The 17,129-nt window shown below is 45.3% G+C and overlaps 1 protein-coding gene across 1 annotated transcript in view; it reads right to left on the bottom strand.

Annotated features, from left to right (window-relative positions):
* The window catches only part of EML6 (EMAP like 6), a 744,128-nt gene that overhangs the window by 605,328 nt on the left and 121,671 nt on the right, over positions 1 to 17,129 (bottom strand). The window contains 1 exon segment of the mRNA XM_030195849.1: positions 4,251 to 4,452. Within this exon segment, the coding sequence (XP_030051709.1) occupies positions 4,251 to 4,452 (202 nt within the window).

Raw genomic sequence — 17,129 nt, 5'->3', positions numbered from 1 at the left:
CTGTTTTTTGGCCGCCACAACACACTTGGCAGAAGATTTCAGCATAATATCTACAATGACACTTAGAACTTTTTCTTGAGTGCTGACTTCTAAGATGGACCCCTAGCATTCGGTAACTATGATTTGGATTATTCTTTCCAATGTGCATCACTTTGCATTTGTCCACATTAAATTTCATCTGTAATGGAATTAAATGTTCACACCTCGTGCCAATGCTGATTTACGCTAGCACTGTATGGGAAAATTAGGTTCTTACCTTGGTAATTTTCTTTCCTTTAGTCATAGCAGATGAATCCATTACAAATGGGTTATGTCCATCAACCAGCAGGGGGAGATAGAGAGCACTGAAAAACCATAGTGCCTCATGGCCAACTAGCTCCATCTGCCTCTTCAGTATTTGAAGCTTCCAAAGCAGTGTTACACCGCAAAGTAGCATAACATGAACTTTCCTCACAGCGGATGAACGCCCCAGAACAGGAGCAATAACACAAAGGAGGGACAAACTCAACCTCCTGTAACAGAACAGAAATCCTGAAGACTGTTTTCCAACTTCTCCCAATGAGGGAACATATCTACAGGAAGAACTGAACATAAAACAACATCAGTCACACAATGAATCACTGAGGGAGGGCTCATGGATTCATCTGCTATGAATAAAGGAAAGAAAATTACCAAGGTAAGAACCTAATTCTCCCTTCCTTCTCATCAAGCAGAGGAATCCATTATGAATGGGATGTATCAAAGCAATCCCTAGATAGGGTGGGAACAGGCTACACCACGCGCCAGTACTAGTGCTCCAAAATGCGCATCCCTCCTGGCAGTCACATCCAGCCTGTAATGTCAGGCAAATGAGAGCTTAGACGTCCATGTCGCTGCACTGCATATCTCTTGAAGAGAGAGTGCTCCAGTTTCAGCCCAAGAAGAGGAAATCGCTCTTGTGGAATGTGCCTTGAAGGCTTCAGGCGGAGGCCGGCCAGACAGCAGATATGCTGAAAAAATAGCTTCTTTGAGCCAACGAGCCAGAGTAGCTTTAGACGCCGGAGACCCTCTGCGAGGACCTGACAACAAAACAAAAAGGTGATCAGAGGTCCTAAAAGCATTTGACATGCGCAGATAGTGCAACAGAGCCCTTCGCACATCTAGAAGGTGCAATTGCCCAAAGGCTTCCAGAAACTCCTCTCTGGAAAAGGATGGCAGGAAAATAGGCTGGTTTAGGTGAAACGCTGAAACCACCTTAGGCAGGAAGGAAGGCACCGTACGTACCATAACTCCAGACTCTGAGAATTGCTGAAAAGGGTCTCGACAGGTCAGCGCCTGGAGCTCAGACACCCATCTCGCCAAAGTAATGGCCACAAAAAAAAACATCTTTAGGGTCACATCCTTCTCTGAAGCTCGCCTTAGCGGCTCGAAGGGCGAACACTGAAGGGCCTTTAAAACTAACCCCAGGTTCCAGGCTGGACATGGAGCCCGCACGGGAGGACGGAGCCAAAGCACCCCTCTAAGAAACCGTGCCACATCCTGATAAGCAGCCAGGGAGAGGCCAGCGACCTTCCCTCAAAAACATGCTAAGGCTGGCAATTGAACACACAGGGAATTATAGGCAAGGCCTTTTTGTAAACCATCCTGCAAAAAGTCAAATATCAGCGAGACAGAAGCCCGAATAGGTGTAATCGCTTTAGCAGCACACCAAGCCTCAAATTGGCGCCAAATTCTGGCATAAGCCACGGAAGTGGAACGCTTGCAGGTCTGTAGGAGAGTGGAAATGACTTTACTGGAATAACCCTTGTCTCTCAATTGCGCCCTCTCAATAGTCATGCCGTAAGACCAAAGCAGCAAGCGTTCTCCATGGTCACCGGTCCCTGTGACAACAGATTCGGTACCAGAGGCAAAGAAAGGGGAGCCTCTACCAGCATCCACCGGAGGTCCGCATACCACGGCCTCCTGGGCCAATCTGGGGCAATGAGAACCACCTCTCCTTGATGTAGCCGAATCCGCAGGAGTACTCGCCCTATCAAGGGCCACGGAGGGAACACAAACAGGAAGCCCTGAGGCCAGGGTTGAGCCAAGGCATCCAACCCCGCCGAGCGAGGATCTCTCAGTCTGCTGTAAAAGCGCAGGACTCTGGCACTTGCGCCTGAGGCCATAAGATCTACTACGGGCGTCCCCCATTTGGCACAGATCTGAAGAAACACTTTGTCTGCCAGTTCCCACTCCGCTGGGTCTAAGTAGTAGTAGTAGTATTTGATGCCTGCTTAGATAATCGGCTTGCACCTCGCTCTGACCTGCAATGTGAGCTGTTGATAGAAACTGCAGATGTAGCTTGGCCCAGTGGCAAATCTGCGTGGCCTGCACGGCCAGTGCTCTGCACTGAGTGCTGCCTTGTTGATTTATGTAGGCCACTGCTGTCGTGTTGTCCGACAGAACTCTGACAGCCAAGCCTTCCAGGGTCGAGTGAAAGGCCAGAAGAGCCTGGAAAATCGCTTTCAACTCCAAGCGACTGATGGATCACTCCGACTTCTCGGGTGTCCAGAGACCCTGGGCATGCCTTCCCCGGCAATGTGCACCTCAGCCCTTCAGGCTGGCATCTGTTACCACCAGGCACCAATCGGGGAGCGCTAGCAGCATTCCTCGCAGCAGCATGCTGTCTGAGAGCCACCACTCCATACTGAGCCGGGCTGGAGGGAGCCACGAGAGTCTGCACTGATAATCCTGAGAAATTGGAGACCATCGTTGAAGCAGGGAGCACTGCAGAGGTCTCAGGTGCGCTCTCGCCCAGGGCACCACTTCCAAGGTGGTCGTCATCGACCCTAACAGCTGGACAATGTCCCAAGCGTGGGGGCGAGGCATCCTCAGGAGCAGACGGACCTGGTTCTGAAGCTTGCACCACCTTTGCTAGGGGAGAAAAACAAACCCCGAAGCTGTGTTGAACCGGACCCCCAAATATTCTAGAGATTGAGAGGGGGTCAGGTGACCTTTAGCCATATTGACGACCCAGCCCAGAGATTGAAGTACTGAGACCACTCTGGCTGTTAAATGCTGACTCTCCTCTGTCGAGTCCGCTCTGATGAGCCAGTCGCCTAGGTACGAGTGAACCTGAATACCCTCTCGCCTGAGAAAAGCAGCTACTACCACCATTACCTTGGAAAAGGTTTGGGGAGCTGTGGCAACGCCAAAAGACAAGACCCGAAACTGGAATTTTCCCATCACTGCAAACCGAAGAAACCTTTGGTGCGGGGGCCAAATAGGAATGTGCAAGTAAGCTTCTTTCAGGTCCAGAGACGTGAGAAACTCTCCTGGCTGTGCCGCCGCAATGACGGAGAGCAGGGTTTCCATGTGAAAATGCCGCACTCTTAGAGACTTGTTGACTTCTTTTAAGTCGAGGATAGGCCAAAAAGACCCACCTTTTCGCGGCACCACAAAGTAAATGGAGTAACGGCTGGAGCCGTGTTCGGCGGGAGGCACCGGGGATACCGCCTCTAGGTGAATCAAGCCTTGCAAGAACTCCTCTACGGCTGCCCGTTTGACGGCTGAATCGCATCGGGACTCCACAAACACATCTCTCACCGGGGCATAGAATTCTATTCTGTAGCCATCTCTGATCAGGTCCAAAACCCACTGATCTGAGGAAATCTTGACCCACTCTTCGAGAAAGAGGGAAAGCCGTCCTCCTATTGCAGGAATCGAGGAGAGGGCTGGCGTACCATCATTGAGAGGGTCGCTCTTGAACTCCAGGCCTTAAGCCGGTCGCTGCGGAACGTTTGTCTGAACGAAAGGAGTTCCTCTGCTGAAAGCGGGCACAAGAACTGAACCCAGCAGAACGCCCCGGGCGATACCTTCTAGCTTCATGGAAGCAAGGTCTGTAAGAGGAGGGAACCGCCTGACCCTTGAAGGGAGGCCTCGGCCTATCCTCAGGTAAGCGCTGGGGTTTAGCATCCCCCAGGCCTTTAACAATTTTCTCCAACTCCTCACCAAATAGGAGAAGGCCTTGAAAGGGCAACTTCACCAACCTTTGCTGGGGAAGGGGGGCAGGGAGAAAGAGAGAGGAGATGCCGCATGGCAAGGGGAGGGGGAAGGAGTTAACCTCTTACACAGTCAGGATTACTATAAAAATGTACCAGAAAATAAAAGTCTAGTAGGCAGTATATGTGATTAATCGCACAATTAAAATATTTAATCACAATTGATTATTCCATTAACATTTTTAATTCATGTGCAGCCCTACCATAAGTATATCTCTTACTCTTACATACCGTACTGAACGATCATCACTGCCAGTTACAGCCAAAGGCTTCTTGGGATGGGTGGCAAGGGCCCAAAGCTCCCCTTCACAATGACCCTGCATTATCAACATTGGCTTATCCCTCTCTCTGACCATCACCTCGAATATTTCACTGTCTTGTGTCCCACATAAAATTCTGTCTGCTTTCCAGCAAACACTTCTAATAGACAAGCCTGAGAAGAGGAAAGGAACAGCAAGAAAAAGAAATGAGACTAATCTGAGGATAAAAATATTTTTAAATATATTGTGATATTTTTTTAAACATAATTCAGACACATTTTAATTTCATCAACAAATGGGGTAGCCATGTTGGTCTAGTGTAACAAAATTGACAGAGGCAGGTGGCACCTTATAAACTAACCAATTTATTGAGGCATGAACTTTTGATAATCTGAGTCCACTATAATCGGGCTTGTTTTCAAAGATTATTCCAGAGGGAATTCTGCGCATAAAAGTTTTAAAATTCTGCATAGCTTATTTGTAGTGTTTTTGTGCAGAATTCTCCCATCATAAGGCCTGAAATCCCCACCTGTTTTTCCCCTGCTCAGGCTCCAGCCTCCCCAGTTCCCTCTCTCACTCCAACTAGTTTTCTCTCCCTCTAACTCCTAGCAAGACCTCCAAAGTCTTTTCCCACATACAATACCCCCACCTCTCATTCTTCCCCCCCCCCCCCCCCAGGGCACACAACCATACCTCTCATTCTTTCTCCTCCCCTCCCAAGCTATCATATCTCTTACCCATCCTCCCCCATGACAAGCTTGATTCACCTCGCCCCCACCCTCCCACACACACACATACACACCAGAGCTTTCTGTGTCCTCTCTCAACTCTATGGCATACTGTCATCTTACACTGCATTCCCCAGTCCTCATGGCATACAGTTACCTTGCCCCGTTCCCCTTCCAAAATCCCCATGTCACACCCATTCTTTGCCACTCCCCCAAATCCTCATGGTGCACACACTTACCTTGCTCTGCTTCTCCCCATCCCCATGGCATAAAGTCACCTCGCTGTGCCTTCTCAACTCCTATGACACACTCACCTCCTTTGCCGCCTCCCATCCCTACCACACAGTCACCTTACTCTGCCCTCTGCCATCCCAATGGAACACTGCTACCAGCAGCAGATGCTCTGCTCACTCTCTCTCTCTCTTCCTCTGCTATCACACTGCAAGAGGAGGAGGAAGAAATGAACAGATTAGAGAATTGCACAGGGACAGAAATCCAACTCATCCCTGCCGGAATGTAACCTGTCCTTGTGGGGTATCTAGCCTGTCCCCGCCACAAGTAATCTCCTCCATCCCAGCTCGCCAAGCCCTTGCTGTGCACCAGTCACCTTAATCTCCCCCCCCCCCCCAAGAAAGCCAGATTCTATAAGCAGTAAAATACTAGAAAAAGTAACATAAATCATTTTCTTCTGTACTCTGCTAAGATAGAAGATGTACAGATCAGCATAGGACCCAAAGCAGTCCAAATTCCATAACAAGTAAAGTCAGAAATAACACAGTTTATATCTAACTGTTCAATCACCCTTAGGATTCACCTTTGGGATTAAAAAGCAAAACCGTGTGCATGTAAGGACTGGATAAATGAATTAAAACAAAGTTTAAAGTAAATGCCCTTAATATGTAATACTTGGTAGCAATAATGAAATAGTAATGGAATATTCACATAGCAAGCAGCCTGAGCCAACAGTTTTATTTTCTACTGAACATAATTAACTTTGTATGAACTTGGCGGCTAATAGCATGCTGAACTGGACAATGCTGGCACAATACACTGATGCTGGACAAAACTTCTGCATGAAGGAAGCCCTTCCCTAATTATTCAATACCATTCTGTGAAAAAGTAGTAATAAAAAAGATAAGTGCATTTTTATAATATACCACCACAATTCACAAAACAAAAGGAGCAAGTTCCCACATGCCATCTTTTTCTTCTGACATAGGCACAAGAAAAAAAAGGATTTTAAATGCTCACAGGTTTAAACCTAATTCATGTTTAATGTGGGATATAAATGTCATAAATAAGTAAAAAGATAGATAGAGACTCTGAATGTTCAGCACCTGATTCTCATAACATGTTGTCTGTTTTAATAGCCCTTTACCAGGAGAAAATAATTTCTACATGAATATAACAGTGCTAGTATGTCCCTATAACCAGCCCCCCCCCCCCCACAAATGGCAGCCTGATTACAATTTACAAGAAATTACTACTCTATCTATGACAAGTTATTCCATCATTATACTTCCTCTGTGTACATCCATATGCTGCACAAGCTGGCATGTTTGAAAATATAAAGGAGATTAAATAAAAATGCCACCAACCATAAAGAATGACGACATGGATGCAGGTTTGCGCGCTTTGTTTTGAGTGTATGGCGATGACGGCAGTGCAAGGGGAAACAGAGACTCACCCTATTTACCATCCAGAATCCCGACTCCATCCATTCACCTCCCCCTCTGACCCTAGGTGCCCTCCCAGCACATAGCTCGAGGCACCCTGGCAGTCTAGTGGATTCTTCCGGGCAATAAAAAGATCCCCACTCTTTCCTGCCCTCTTCCGCGGCACCGATCCTCTCCTATTTGCTTTTTTAAAATGGCTGCCGCGACTTTCAGGGGAGAGAAGGCATTTCCGCAAGGATCCCACAGGACCTGGGTCCATCCCTGCGGGATTCCCACAGACATGGAGGGGATTCTCCCGGTACCCGTGGGAACCCCGCTATCCCCGTTCCCATGCAGCTCTCTAGAACAGACACATATCAGGTGCTTCCTCTTCCTGTGCCAGCACAGACCCGACTGTTTATTTGAACTGAGGGGCTGTACAAAAGGGATGTGGGGAATTCTATGCAAACGCGGTACTGCGCAAGTTGTGCAGGATTCCTCCTTGAGTAAAAGATAGAACATATTATTAAGTAATACTGTAGAATATAGCACAGAACATCAAGAAAAAAATGAAGATTACAGGGGCAATTTTCCATAGAATGCAGTGCTGCAAGGTACATTCACATTTTAGTATGATATGCATGTACCTTGTAGCTATTTTTCAAAGGCTAATTTGCCTCTGAAAACTGTCTATAAGCTACCAGTATACAGTGTTGTATAGTAACTAAGTAAATGTAACTAGTTCCTGTACTTTTTTTTTTTTGTTACATTTGTACCCCGCGCTTTCCCACTCATGGCAGGCTCAATGCGGCTTACATGGGGCAATGGAGGGTTAAGTGACGTGCCCAGAGTCACAAGGAGCTGCCTGGGCCTGAAGTGGGAATTGAACTCAGTTCCTCAGGACCAAAGTCCACCACCCTAACCACTAGGCCACTCCTCCACTTAAGTAAAAGATTTGTTACTTTTACTTGTAAACAAGTACAGAAAAATGTGTTACTTTTACCGAAGTAATAATTTTACTTATTTGTACTACTGTTACCTAGTTACTTCTGATGCTTGTAGTTAAAAGTAAAAGTGGCAGAGAGACCTAAATGATTCCTCAGTAAACTAAATGAGACAGTAAAACCTGGAACAGGATTTTGCTATTGCAAGCATCATCACACAAACAGTGGATCATCTTAAAATCTGGTGTTCAGGGAATACAGCCTATGAGAACAGTAGAGTTGCCTGTGCTTGTTGAACTGGTTATTAGTTACCAGCCAAACAGAACAGTGATGAATTGTGTCACTGAAGAAGATGAAGCTGGTTGCAATTCTTGGTGAACAGACAAATGTCTCTATCACAACAGACTACTGGTCAACCCAAGGAAAGTTTTGCATTGGTGCAACTGTCCACTGAATTTATAGTCTGCTTGTCTGGCCTTAAGACTAAAGAGTTCAAATTAAGAGTTTCAATACATTTGACATTCTTGCATCAGCTCTTGAAGATATTCAAACAGAGTTTGCCATCAGACGAAAAATAGGACAACAACAGACAATGATTTCACCTTTGTGAAAGCCTTCTTTGTAACTGGACAGCATGACAATGATAACAAAGATGAAGAAGAAGATGCAAGTGATGAATTAGCACTACTATTAATGTAGATGATAATGACAATGATGATAAAGCATTCTTTGCTATAAGCAAGTCAAGTGTTTCAGAGATTCCTTTGAGCAATACCTGCAGACCTAATTAAAAGGAATCAGTAATATTGCAGCCTGGCCTGATTTGAAGTAACTTTTTATCAGACAGAACAATTCACTTCATGATAGTGCAGTTGTTGTTGAACACCTTTTTAGCTGTGGTGGATTAATGACTCACAAGCACACTCACATGAGTGACAGTCATTTTCAAAATGTAGTTTTACTAAAAGTGAAGTAGATTGAATTGTAGAGTAATAAAATTGTTGGGATAAAAATGTCAACAATAGTTGCATTCACTGTAGTTACGGTACTTTTACTTTTTACACAAAAAATATTATATTAGGCAATAACTTTTTTACTTTCACCAAAGTAAATTTTTTTAAGTGTTTTTCATTGTACTTTTACTTAAGTATTAAAATATACATTTAATTTTATTTTTAATTAAGTACTTTGACCTAGTACTTTGAACACTGCCAAAATACAAAGTGAGCATATAAATTTACAACTGTTATTTCTGCATGTGGCCCAATCACGCGCACATGAAGGGCAATTCTATAAACCAGATGCTCAGTTACTATACATTATGCATGTAAATGTTTAGAATACTAGAACTTGGGTGCATAGGTGCACACATATCCATGCAATTGCTAGCAGGGCACCTCTGCACTATTCTGCAAATACTGGCTTAACTCAAAAAGGAAGTATACTCATTGATGCCAGCTCTGTGGGTGCAGTGGGTGCTGAGCATCCCCAATATTGAACAACCTCCTTCAATGTGTCGAGGGATTTGTAATTTGTGCTGTGTTTAGCACCCTCAATCACTGTGTACTCAGGGATGGAGCATAAGAACATAGAAGTAGCCATACTGGGTCAGATCAACGGTCCATCTAGCCTAATATCCTGTTTTCCAAACAGTGGCCAATCTAGGTCACAAGTACCTGGCAGAAACCCAATTATTAGCAACATTCCATGCTACCAATCCAAGGGCAAGCAGCTGCCTCCCCATGTCTGTCTCAATAGCAAACTATGGACTTTTCCTCCAAGAATTTGTCCAAACCTTTTTTAAACCCAGATATGATAACCGCTGTTACAACATCCTCCGGAAGAGTTCCAGAGCTTAACTGTTCATTGAGTGAAAAAATATTTCCTCCTATTTGTTTTAAAAGTATTTCCGTGTTACTTCCTTGAATGTCCCCTAGTCTTTGTACTTTTGGAACAAGTAAAAAATCAATTTACTTCTACTCATTCTATACCATTCAGGATTTTGTAGACCTCAAATTATATCTCCCCTCATCCATCTCTTTTCCAAGCTAAAGATCCATTACCTCTTTAGCCTTTCCTCATACGAGAGGAGATTCATCCCCTTTATAATTTTGGTCACTCTTCTTTGAATCTTTTCTAATTCTGCTATATCTTTTTTGAGATACGGTGACCAGAACTGAATGCAATACTCAAGGTGCGGTCACATTATAGTATTTTCGGTCTTATTCACCATCCCTTTCCTAACAACCTGTTTGCTTTATTGGCCGCCACAGTACACTAAGCAGAAGATTTCAGCGTATTATCTACAACGATACCTACATCTTTTTCTTGAGTGCGGTGGACCCTAGCATCAGGTAACTATGATTTGATTCATAGGCGCCGACTCCGTGGGTGCTGTGGGTGCTCGAGCACCCCCAATATTTTGAAACCTGCCCTCCTTGCTTTCCTGCAGCTCAGCCAGCACTTAAAACTGATTTTACCTGAACAGCAGTGAAAGCAAAACAGGCTGGAGCTCAGCAGGCTGCCTCTCTGAGCGTCCCGCCCTCATTTCCTGTTTACACAAGGGCGGGAGGCTGAGAGAGATAAGGAGAGAAGACAAGAGGTAGCCTGCTGTGCACTGCCCTTCAGTCAGGTAAATCAAGCAATAGATTTTAAACTAACAGGAGGTAGAAAAAAAGTTTAATTTGTGTTGTCCTCTTATTTCATGAAAAAATGTGTCTTTGAAAGTGAGACTAAAGTGTCCTAAGGGCTCATGTTTAGGGTTATTTTTTTCTTTTCAGTTAATGGCCATGATTTGTCTTAATATTTATAATAAATTTCTCCTGCCTCCACCCCTCAAACAGACTGCAAGCACTGAGTCTTTCCCGATTAAATGGTGCTCTGTTTTATCTCTGGCTGCTGTTACAAATGTTTAAAAAGGTCAAATGTCATTTGAACCTTAAACTGCTGTGACACATACTGATGAGAAACCAAAAGGAGATTGTGCAAATTGTCTGTGGGGCCTTATTCTCTCCATGTAGTAGGCCAATGCTCGCTTGCAGTCAAAGGTGTGCAAGGTGCTCTTGCTAGGATGGGCATGAGGTCAAAGAAAGAATGTTGGCAAAACAATCTACTAATTCAGATGGAACTCTGACACAACCTTTGGCAGGAACTTAGGGTGCGTGTGGAGGACTACTCTGTTGTGATGAAACTTAGTATAAGTTGCATCTACTAATAAGGCTTGAAGCTCACTGACCCTACGAACTGAAGTGACAGCCACCAAGAAAATAATCTTCCAGGTCAAATACTTCAGATGGCAGGAATTCAGTGGCTCGAAAGGAGCTCACATCAGCTGGGTGAGAATGACACTGAGGTCCCATGACACAGGTGGAGGTTTGACAGTGGGCTTAGACAAAAACAAACCTCGCATGAAGTGAACAACTAGATGCTGTTAAGAGATGGGCTTACCCTCTACACGTTGATGATAAGCATTAATTGAACTGAGATGAACTCTTATTGAGTTAGTTTTAAGATCAGACTCAGAAAGATGTAGAAGGTATTCAAGCAGAGTCTGCATAGGGCAAGAAAGAGGATCTAAGGCTTTGCCCTCACACCAGATGGCAAACCTCCTCCATTTGAAAGAATAACACCTCTTGGTGGAATCTCTCCTGGAAGGAAGCAAATTCCAGGCTCTCAACATCTAGGCTGTGAGGGCCAGAGACCAAAGTCTGGGATGCAGAAGAGATCCCTCGTTCTTCATGATGAGGGTCAGAAAAAAATCCACTCTCCATTATTCTTCTGAGGATAACTCCAGAAGAAGAGGGAACCAGATCTGCCGAGGCCAGTAAGGTGCAATCAAGATCATGGTACCGTGGTCTTACTTGAGTTTTAGCAATGTCCATCCCACAAGTGGAATGGAAGGATACGTATACAGAAGACCTTTCCCCCAATGAAGGAGGAAGGCATCTGAGGCTAGTTGAGGCTAGTCTGCCATGGACCTGAAAGCCTGGAATAGAACCAAGGGACTCTGGGATTCATTTGAGTGGCAAAGAGATTCACAGAAGATCTTGTGGGCAATGCCTATGTTGAGAGACCACTTGTACAGTTGCATAATCCTGCTAAGACTGTTGGCCAGACTGTTTTTTTTGCCCGCCAGATAAGTGACCTGGAAGGAACATGCCATGCCAGCGAGCCCAGTGCCACATCCAGATGGCCTCCTGACAAAGAGGGCATGATCTGGTGCCTCCCTGCTTCTTCATGTAATACATGGCAACCTGATTGTCTGTTTGAATGAGCACAATTTGGTAAGACAGCTGATCTCTGAAAGCCTTTAGAGTGCTCCAGATCGCACGGAGCTCCAGAAGATTGATCTGAAAATCTGTTTCCTGGGCGGACCAAGCTCCTTGAGTGTGAAGCCCATTCACATGAGGTCTCCAAGCTGGAAGAGACGCATCCATTGTCAGTACCTTTTGCAGCTGAGGAATTTGCAATGGGAGTCCCAGAGTCAAACTGGTTCGAATGGTCCACCACAGAAGAGAGAGAACCAGCTCTGGGGATACTCAGATGACATCTTTCAGACTTCCTGTGGCTTGACACCACTGACAGGTCAGGGTCCATTAGGCTGATCTTATGTGATGACATGTCATGGGTGTTATGCATACTGTAGATGCCAAGTAGCTCAACAACCTCAACATCTGCCAAGTAATTACCTACTGCAAGGCTCAAACTTGAGAAGCCAGTGCAACTAGAGTGTCTGCTCTTGGCTCTGGGAGAAAGACTCGAACCTTCTGTGTATTGAGCAGGGCTACAATGAATTCCAGTTGCTGAGTAGGGTGAAGATGGGACTTGGGGTTGTTTAAAATGAACCCTAGTAGCTTTAACACCTGAATGGACTCCAGAGCACCATTCTCCAACATGATATTCACCATCCAATTGTCGAGATAAGGAAACACACAGACTCCTTGTCTGCATAGCGACACTGCGACTACTGCTACACATTTGGTAAAAACCCTGGGAGCTGACGCAAGGCCAAAAGGCAACACGCGGTACTGGTAGTGATGTGTTTCCAGCCAAAATCGTAGATACTTCCAGTGAGGTGGAAGTATTGGGACTTAAAGGATGGATATACTCATATGCATCCTTTAAGTCCAGAGAGCATAGCCAATTGTTTTGCTGAATCATGGGTAGAAGAGTGCCCAGGGAAAACATCCTGAACTTTTCTTTGACCAGGAATTTGTTCAGGGCCCTTAGATCTAGGATGGGACGTATCCCCCCTGTCTTCTTTTGCACAAGGAAATACCTGGAACACAATCCCGGCCCTTCCTCCCCTGATGGAACGGGCTCAACCACATGGGTCTTCAGAAGGGTGGAGAGTTCCTCTGCAAGTACCTGCTTGTGCTGAAAGATGAAGTAATGAGCTCTTGGTGTACAATTTGGAGGTTTTAGACACCAATTTAGGGCATATCCGAGCTGAACTACTTGAAAACCCTCCAGTCAGAGGTTATAAGGGGCAACCTTTCGTAGAAAAACTTCAGCCTCCCAGGACCAGCAAGTATTATCTGCAGATCCATGGAGTGGCCATGGGAGCAACATTAGCACCATCTGTTGGCTACATTATACATGGCCAAATTTGAGGAAGATAATGTATATACAGCAGACTATTTCCAATATACTTCCATTTGGAAGAGGTATCTAGATGACATCTTTTTTGTATGGAATGAGTCAGAGGAAATCTTGGGAAAATTTATAAATTTGTTAAACCAAGTAGATGGGAATTTGATATTTGAAGCACATTGGCATATTCAAGTAATCAATTTTCTAGATATCAAGATATTCAAACTGAACAATAAATTTGCGACTACTTTATATAAAAAGGAGTTGACCGAAATAACTATCTACAATTTCACAGCTTTCATCCTTATAAGCTTAAAGCTAGTTTGCCTGTCAGTCAATTTTTAAGATTACGTCGCATTTGCTACACAGATAAAGAGTTTAAAGATCAAGCTAAATATCTAATTGACAAATTTATCCAGCGAGGTTATCCAGTAAAAGTTATTCAAAAAGCATATAGAAGGGCAAAATATGCACAAAGAAGGCTGTTGTTACAATACCAACGTAAACAAGAAAATGATCGGTTGATGTGTGTACGTCCATATTCAGAGATCTCTTCTCAAATCATCCAGTCTATTCATAAGCACTGGCATGTTTTACAATTGCAAGATTGTTTTCAAGTTCATCCGATGGTAGCATATACCCAAGGTCCCAACATAGGACAACTTTTGAAGTATAAGAGTGGTAAATTTTCTAGATATCAAGATATTCAAACTGAACAATAAATTTGCGACTACTTTATATAAAAAGGAGTTGACCGAAATAACTACAATTTCACAACTTTCATCCTTATAAGTAGGGTGAAGATGGGACTTGGGGTTGTTTAAAATGAACCCTAGTAGCTTTAACACCTGAATGGACTCCAGAGCACCATTCTCCAACATGATATTCACCATCCAATTGTCGAGATAAGGAAACACACAGATTCCTAGTCTGCATAGTGACACTGCGACCACTGCTACACATTTGGTAAAAACCCTGGGAGCTGACGCAAGGCCAAAAGGCAACACGCTCAAATCATACAGTCTATTCATAAGCACTGGCATGTTTTACAATTACAAGATTGTTTTCAAGTTCATCCGATGGTGGCATATACCCAAGGTCCCAACATAGGACAACTTTTGAAGTATAAGAGTGGTAAATCTTGTCAGCAAAAAGGGAAAACACACGGCCCGTCTAAAACGTTGTCAAGGTGTCAATACACTGTACAAAGAGAATACTGGATAGATCTGCCAAAAAGAACAATTATCTACAGTGGGGGAAATAAGTATTTGATCCCTTGCTGATTTTGTAAGTTTGCCCACTGACAAAGACATGAGCAGCCCATAATTGAAGGGTAGGTTATTGGTAACAGTGAGAGATAGCACATCACAAATTAAATCCGGAAAATCACATTGTGGAAAGTATATGAATTTATTTGCATTCTGCAGAGGGAAATAAGTATTTAATCCCTCTGGCAAACAAGACCTAATACTTGGTGGCAAAACCCTTGTTGGCAAGCACAGCGGTCAGACGTCTTCTGTAGTTGATGATGAGGTTTGCACACATGTCAGGAGGAATTTTGGTCCACTCCTCTTTGCAGATCATCTCTAAATCATTAAGAGTTCTGGGCTGTCGCTTGGCAACTCGCAGCTTCAGCTCCCTCCATAAGTTTTCAATGGGATTAAGGTCTGGTGACTGGCTAGGCCACTCCATGACCCTAATGTGCTTCTTCCTGAGCCACTCCTTTGTTGCCTTGGCTGTATGTTTTGGGTCATTGTCGTGCTGGAAGACCCAGCCACGACCCATTTTTAAGGCCCTGGCGGAGGGAAGGAGGTTGTCACTCAGAATTGTACGGTACATGGCCCCATCCATTCTCCCATTGATGCGGTGAAGTAGTCCTGTGCCCTTAGCAGAGAAACACCCCCAAAACATAACATTTCCACCTCCATGCTTGACAGTGGGGACGGTGTTCTTTGGGTCATAGGCAGCATTTCTCTTCCTCCAAACACGGCGAGTTGAGTTCATGCCAAAGAGCTCAATTTTTGTCTCATCTGACCACAGCACCTTCTCCCAATCACTCTCGGCATCATCCAGGTGTTCACTGGCAAACTTCAGACGGGCCGTCACATGTGCCTTCCGGAGCAGGGGGACCTTGCGGGCACTGCAGGATTGCAATCCGTTATGTCGTAATGTGTTACCAATGGTTTTCGTGGTGACAGTGGTCCCAGCTGCCTTGAGATCATTGACAAGTTCCCCCCTTGTAGTTGTAGGCTGATTTCTAACCTTCCTCATGATCAAGGATACCCCACGAGGTGAGATTTTGCGTGGAGCCCCAGATCTTTGTCGATTGACAGTCATTTTGTACTTCTTCCATTTTCTTACTATGGCACCAACAGTTGTCTCCTTCTCGCCCAGCGTCTTACTGATGGTTTTGTAGCCCATTCCAGCCTTGTGCAGGTGTATGATCTTGTCCCTGACATCCTTAGACAGCTCCTTGCTCTTGGCCATTTTGTAGAGGTTAGAGTCTGACTGATTCACTGAGTCTGTGGACAGGTGTCTTTCATACAGGTGACCATTGCCGACAGCTGTCTGTCATGCAGGTAACGAGTTGATTTGGAGCATCTACCTGGTCTGTAGGGGCCAGATCTCTTACTGGTTGGTGGGGGATCAAATACTTATTTCCCTCTGCAGAATGCAAATAAATTCATATACTTTCCACAATGTGATTTTCCGGATTTAATTTGTGATGTGCTATCTCTCACTGTTACCAATAACCTACCCTTCAATTATGGGCTGCTCATGTCTTTGTCAGTGGGCAAACTTACAAAATCAGCAAGGGATCAAATACTTATTTCCCCCACTGTATGCTATACACTACATGTTCTACATATAAAGCGAAGTTACTTACCTGTAGCAGGTATTCTCCGAGGACAGCAGGCTGATTGTTCTCACATATGGGTGACGTCCGACGGCAGCCCCAGAATCGGAAAGCTTCCTAGCAACAAAGCTTGCTAGAGCCCTCGAGCGCACATGCGCGCACCGCACATACGCGGCCTTCTTCCCGCGAATGTGCCTTAGTCAAATTACAAAGCAAAGACAAGGGAAGACAGAACTCCAAAGGGGAGGTGGGAGGGTTGGTGAGAACAATCAGCTTGCTGTCCTCGGAGAATACCTGCTACAGGTAAGTAGCTTCGCTTTCTCCGAGGACAAGCAGGCTGCTTTTTCTCACATATGGGTATCCTTAGTCCCCAGGCTCACTCAAACAACAACAGGGTCAATTGGGCCTCGCAACGGCGAGGACATAACATAGATTGACCTGAAAAACAACAACTAACTGAGAGTGCAGCCTGGAACAGAACAAAAATGGGTCTAGGGGGGTGGACAGATTCTGCAGCACCAACTACCCAAACCGATTGTCGCGTCGGGTATCTTGCTGAAGGCAGTAATGCGATGTGAATGTGTGGACAGATGACCAGGTCGCAGCCTTGCAAATCTCTTCAATAGTGGATGACTTCAAGTGGGCCACTGACGCTGCCATGGCTCTAACACTATGAGCCGTGACATGACCCTCAAGCAGTGTTGCCAGGTGGAAAATTTTTTTCCCACCCAATCCAGCACAAAAACCGCCCAAAACCCGCCCAAACTCAAACCCCGCCCCTGACACCCCCACCCCCGCGTCATCGCCCCCGCCGTCACCGGCCCCGCCTCCCCCGTCACCGGCCCCCACCCAAAACGTCACTAACCCCGCCCAAAAACGTCACTAACCCCGCCCCCCGCGGCCGAAAAAGCCGCCCAAAAAACCGCAACCCGCCGCGGGCAAAAATTTCCCGTGGCGGGTCGCGGAAAACTGCCCAATTGGGCGGTAAAACCGCCCACCTGGCAACCTTGCCCTCAAGAGTCAGCCCAGCTTGGGCGTAAGGTAAGGAAATGCAATCTGCTAGCCAATTAGAAA

Source organism: Microcaecilia unicolor, chromosome 3 (genome assembly GCF_901765095.1).
Source record: "Microcaecilia unicolor chromosome 3, aMicUni1.1, whole genome shotgun sequence".
NCBI classification, from domain to species: domain Eukaryota; kingdom Metazoa; phylum Chordata; class Amphibia; order Gymnophiona; family Siphonopidae; genus Microcaecilia; species Microcaecilia unicolor.
This window is presented reverse-complemented; position numbering and strand designations above follow the sequence as displayed.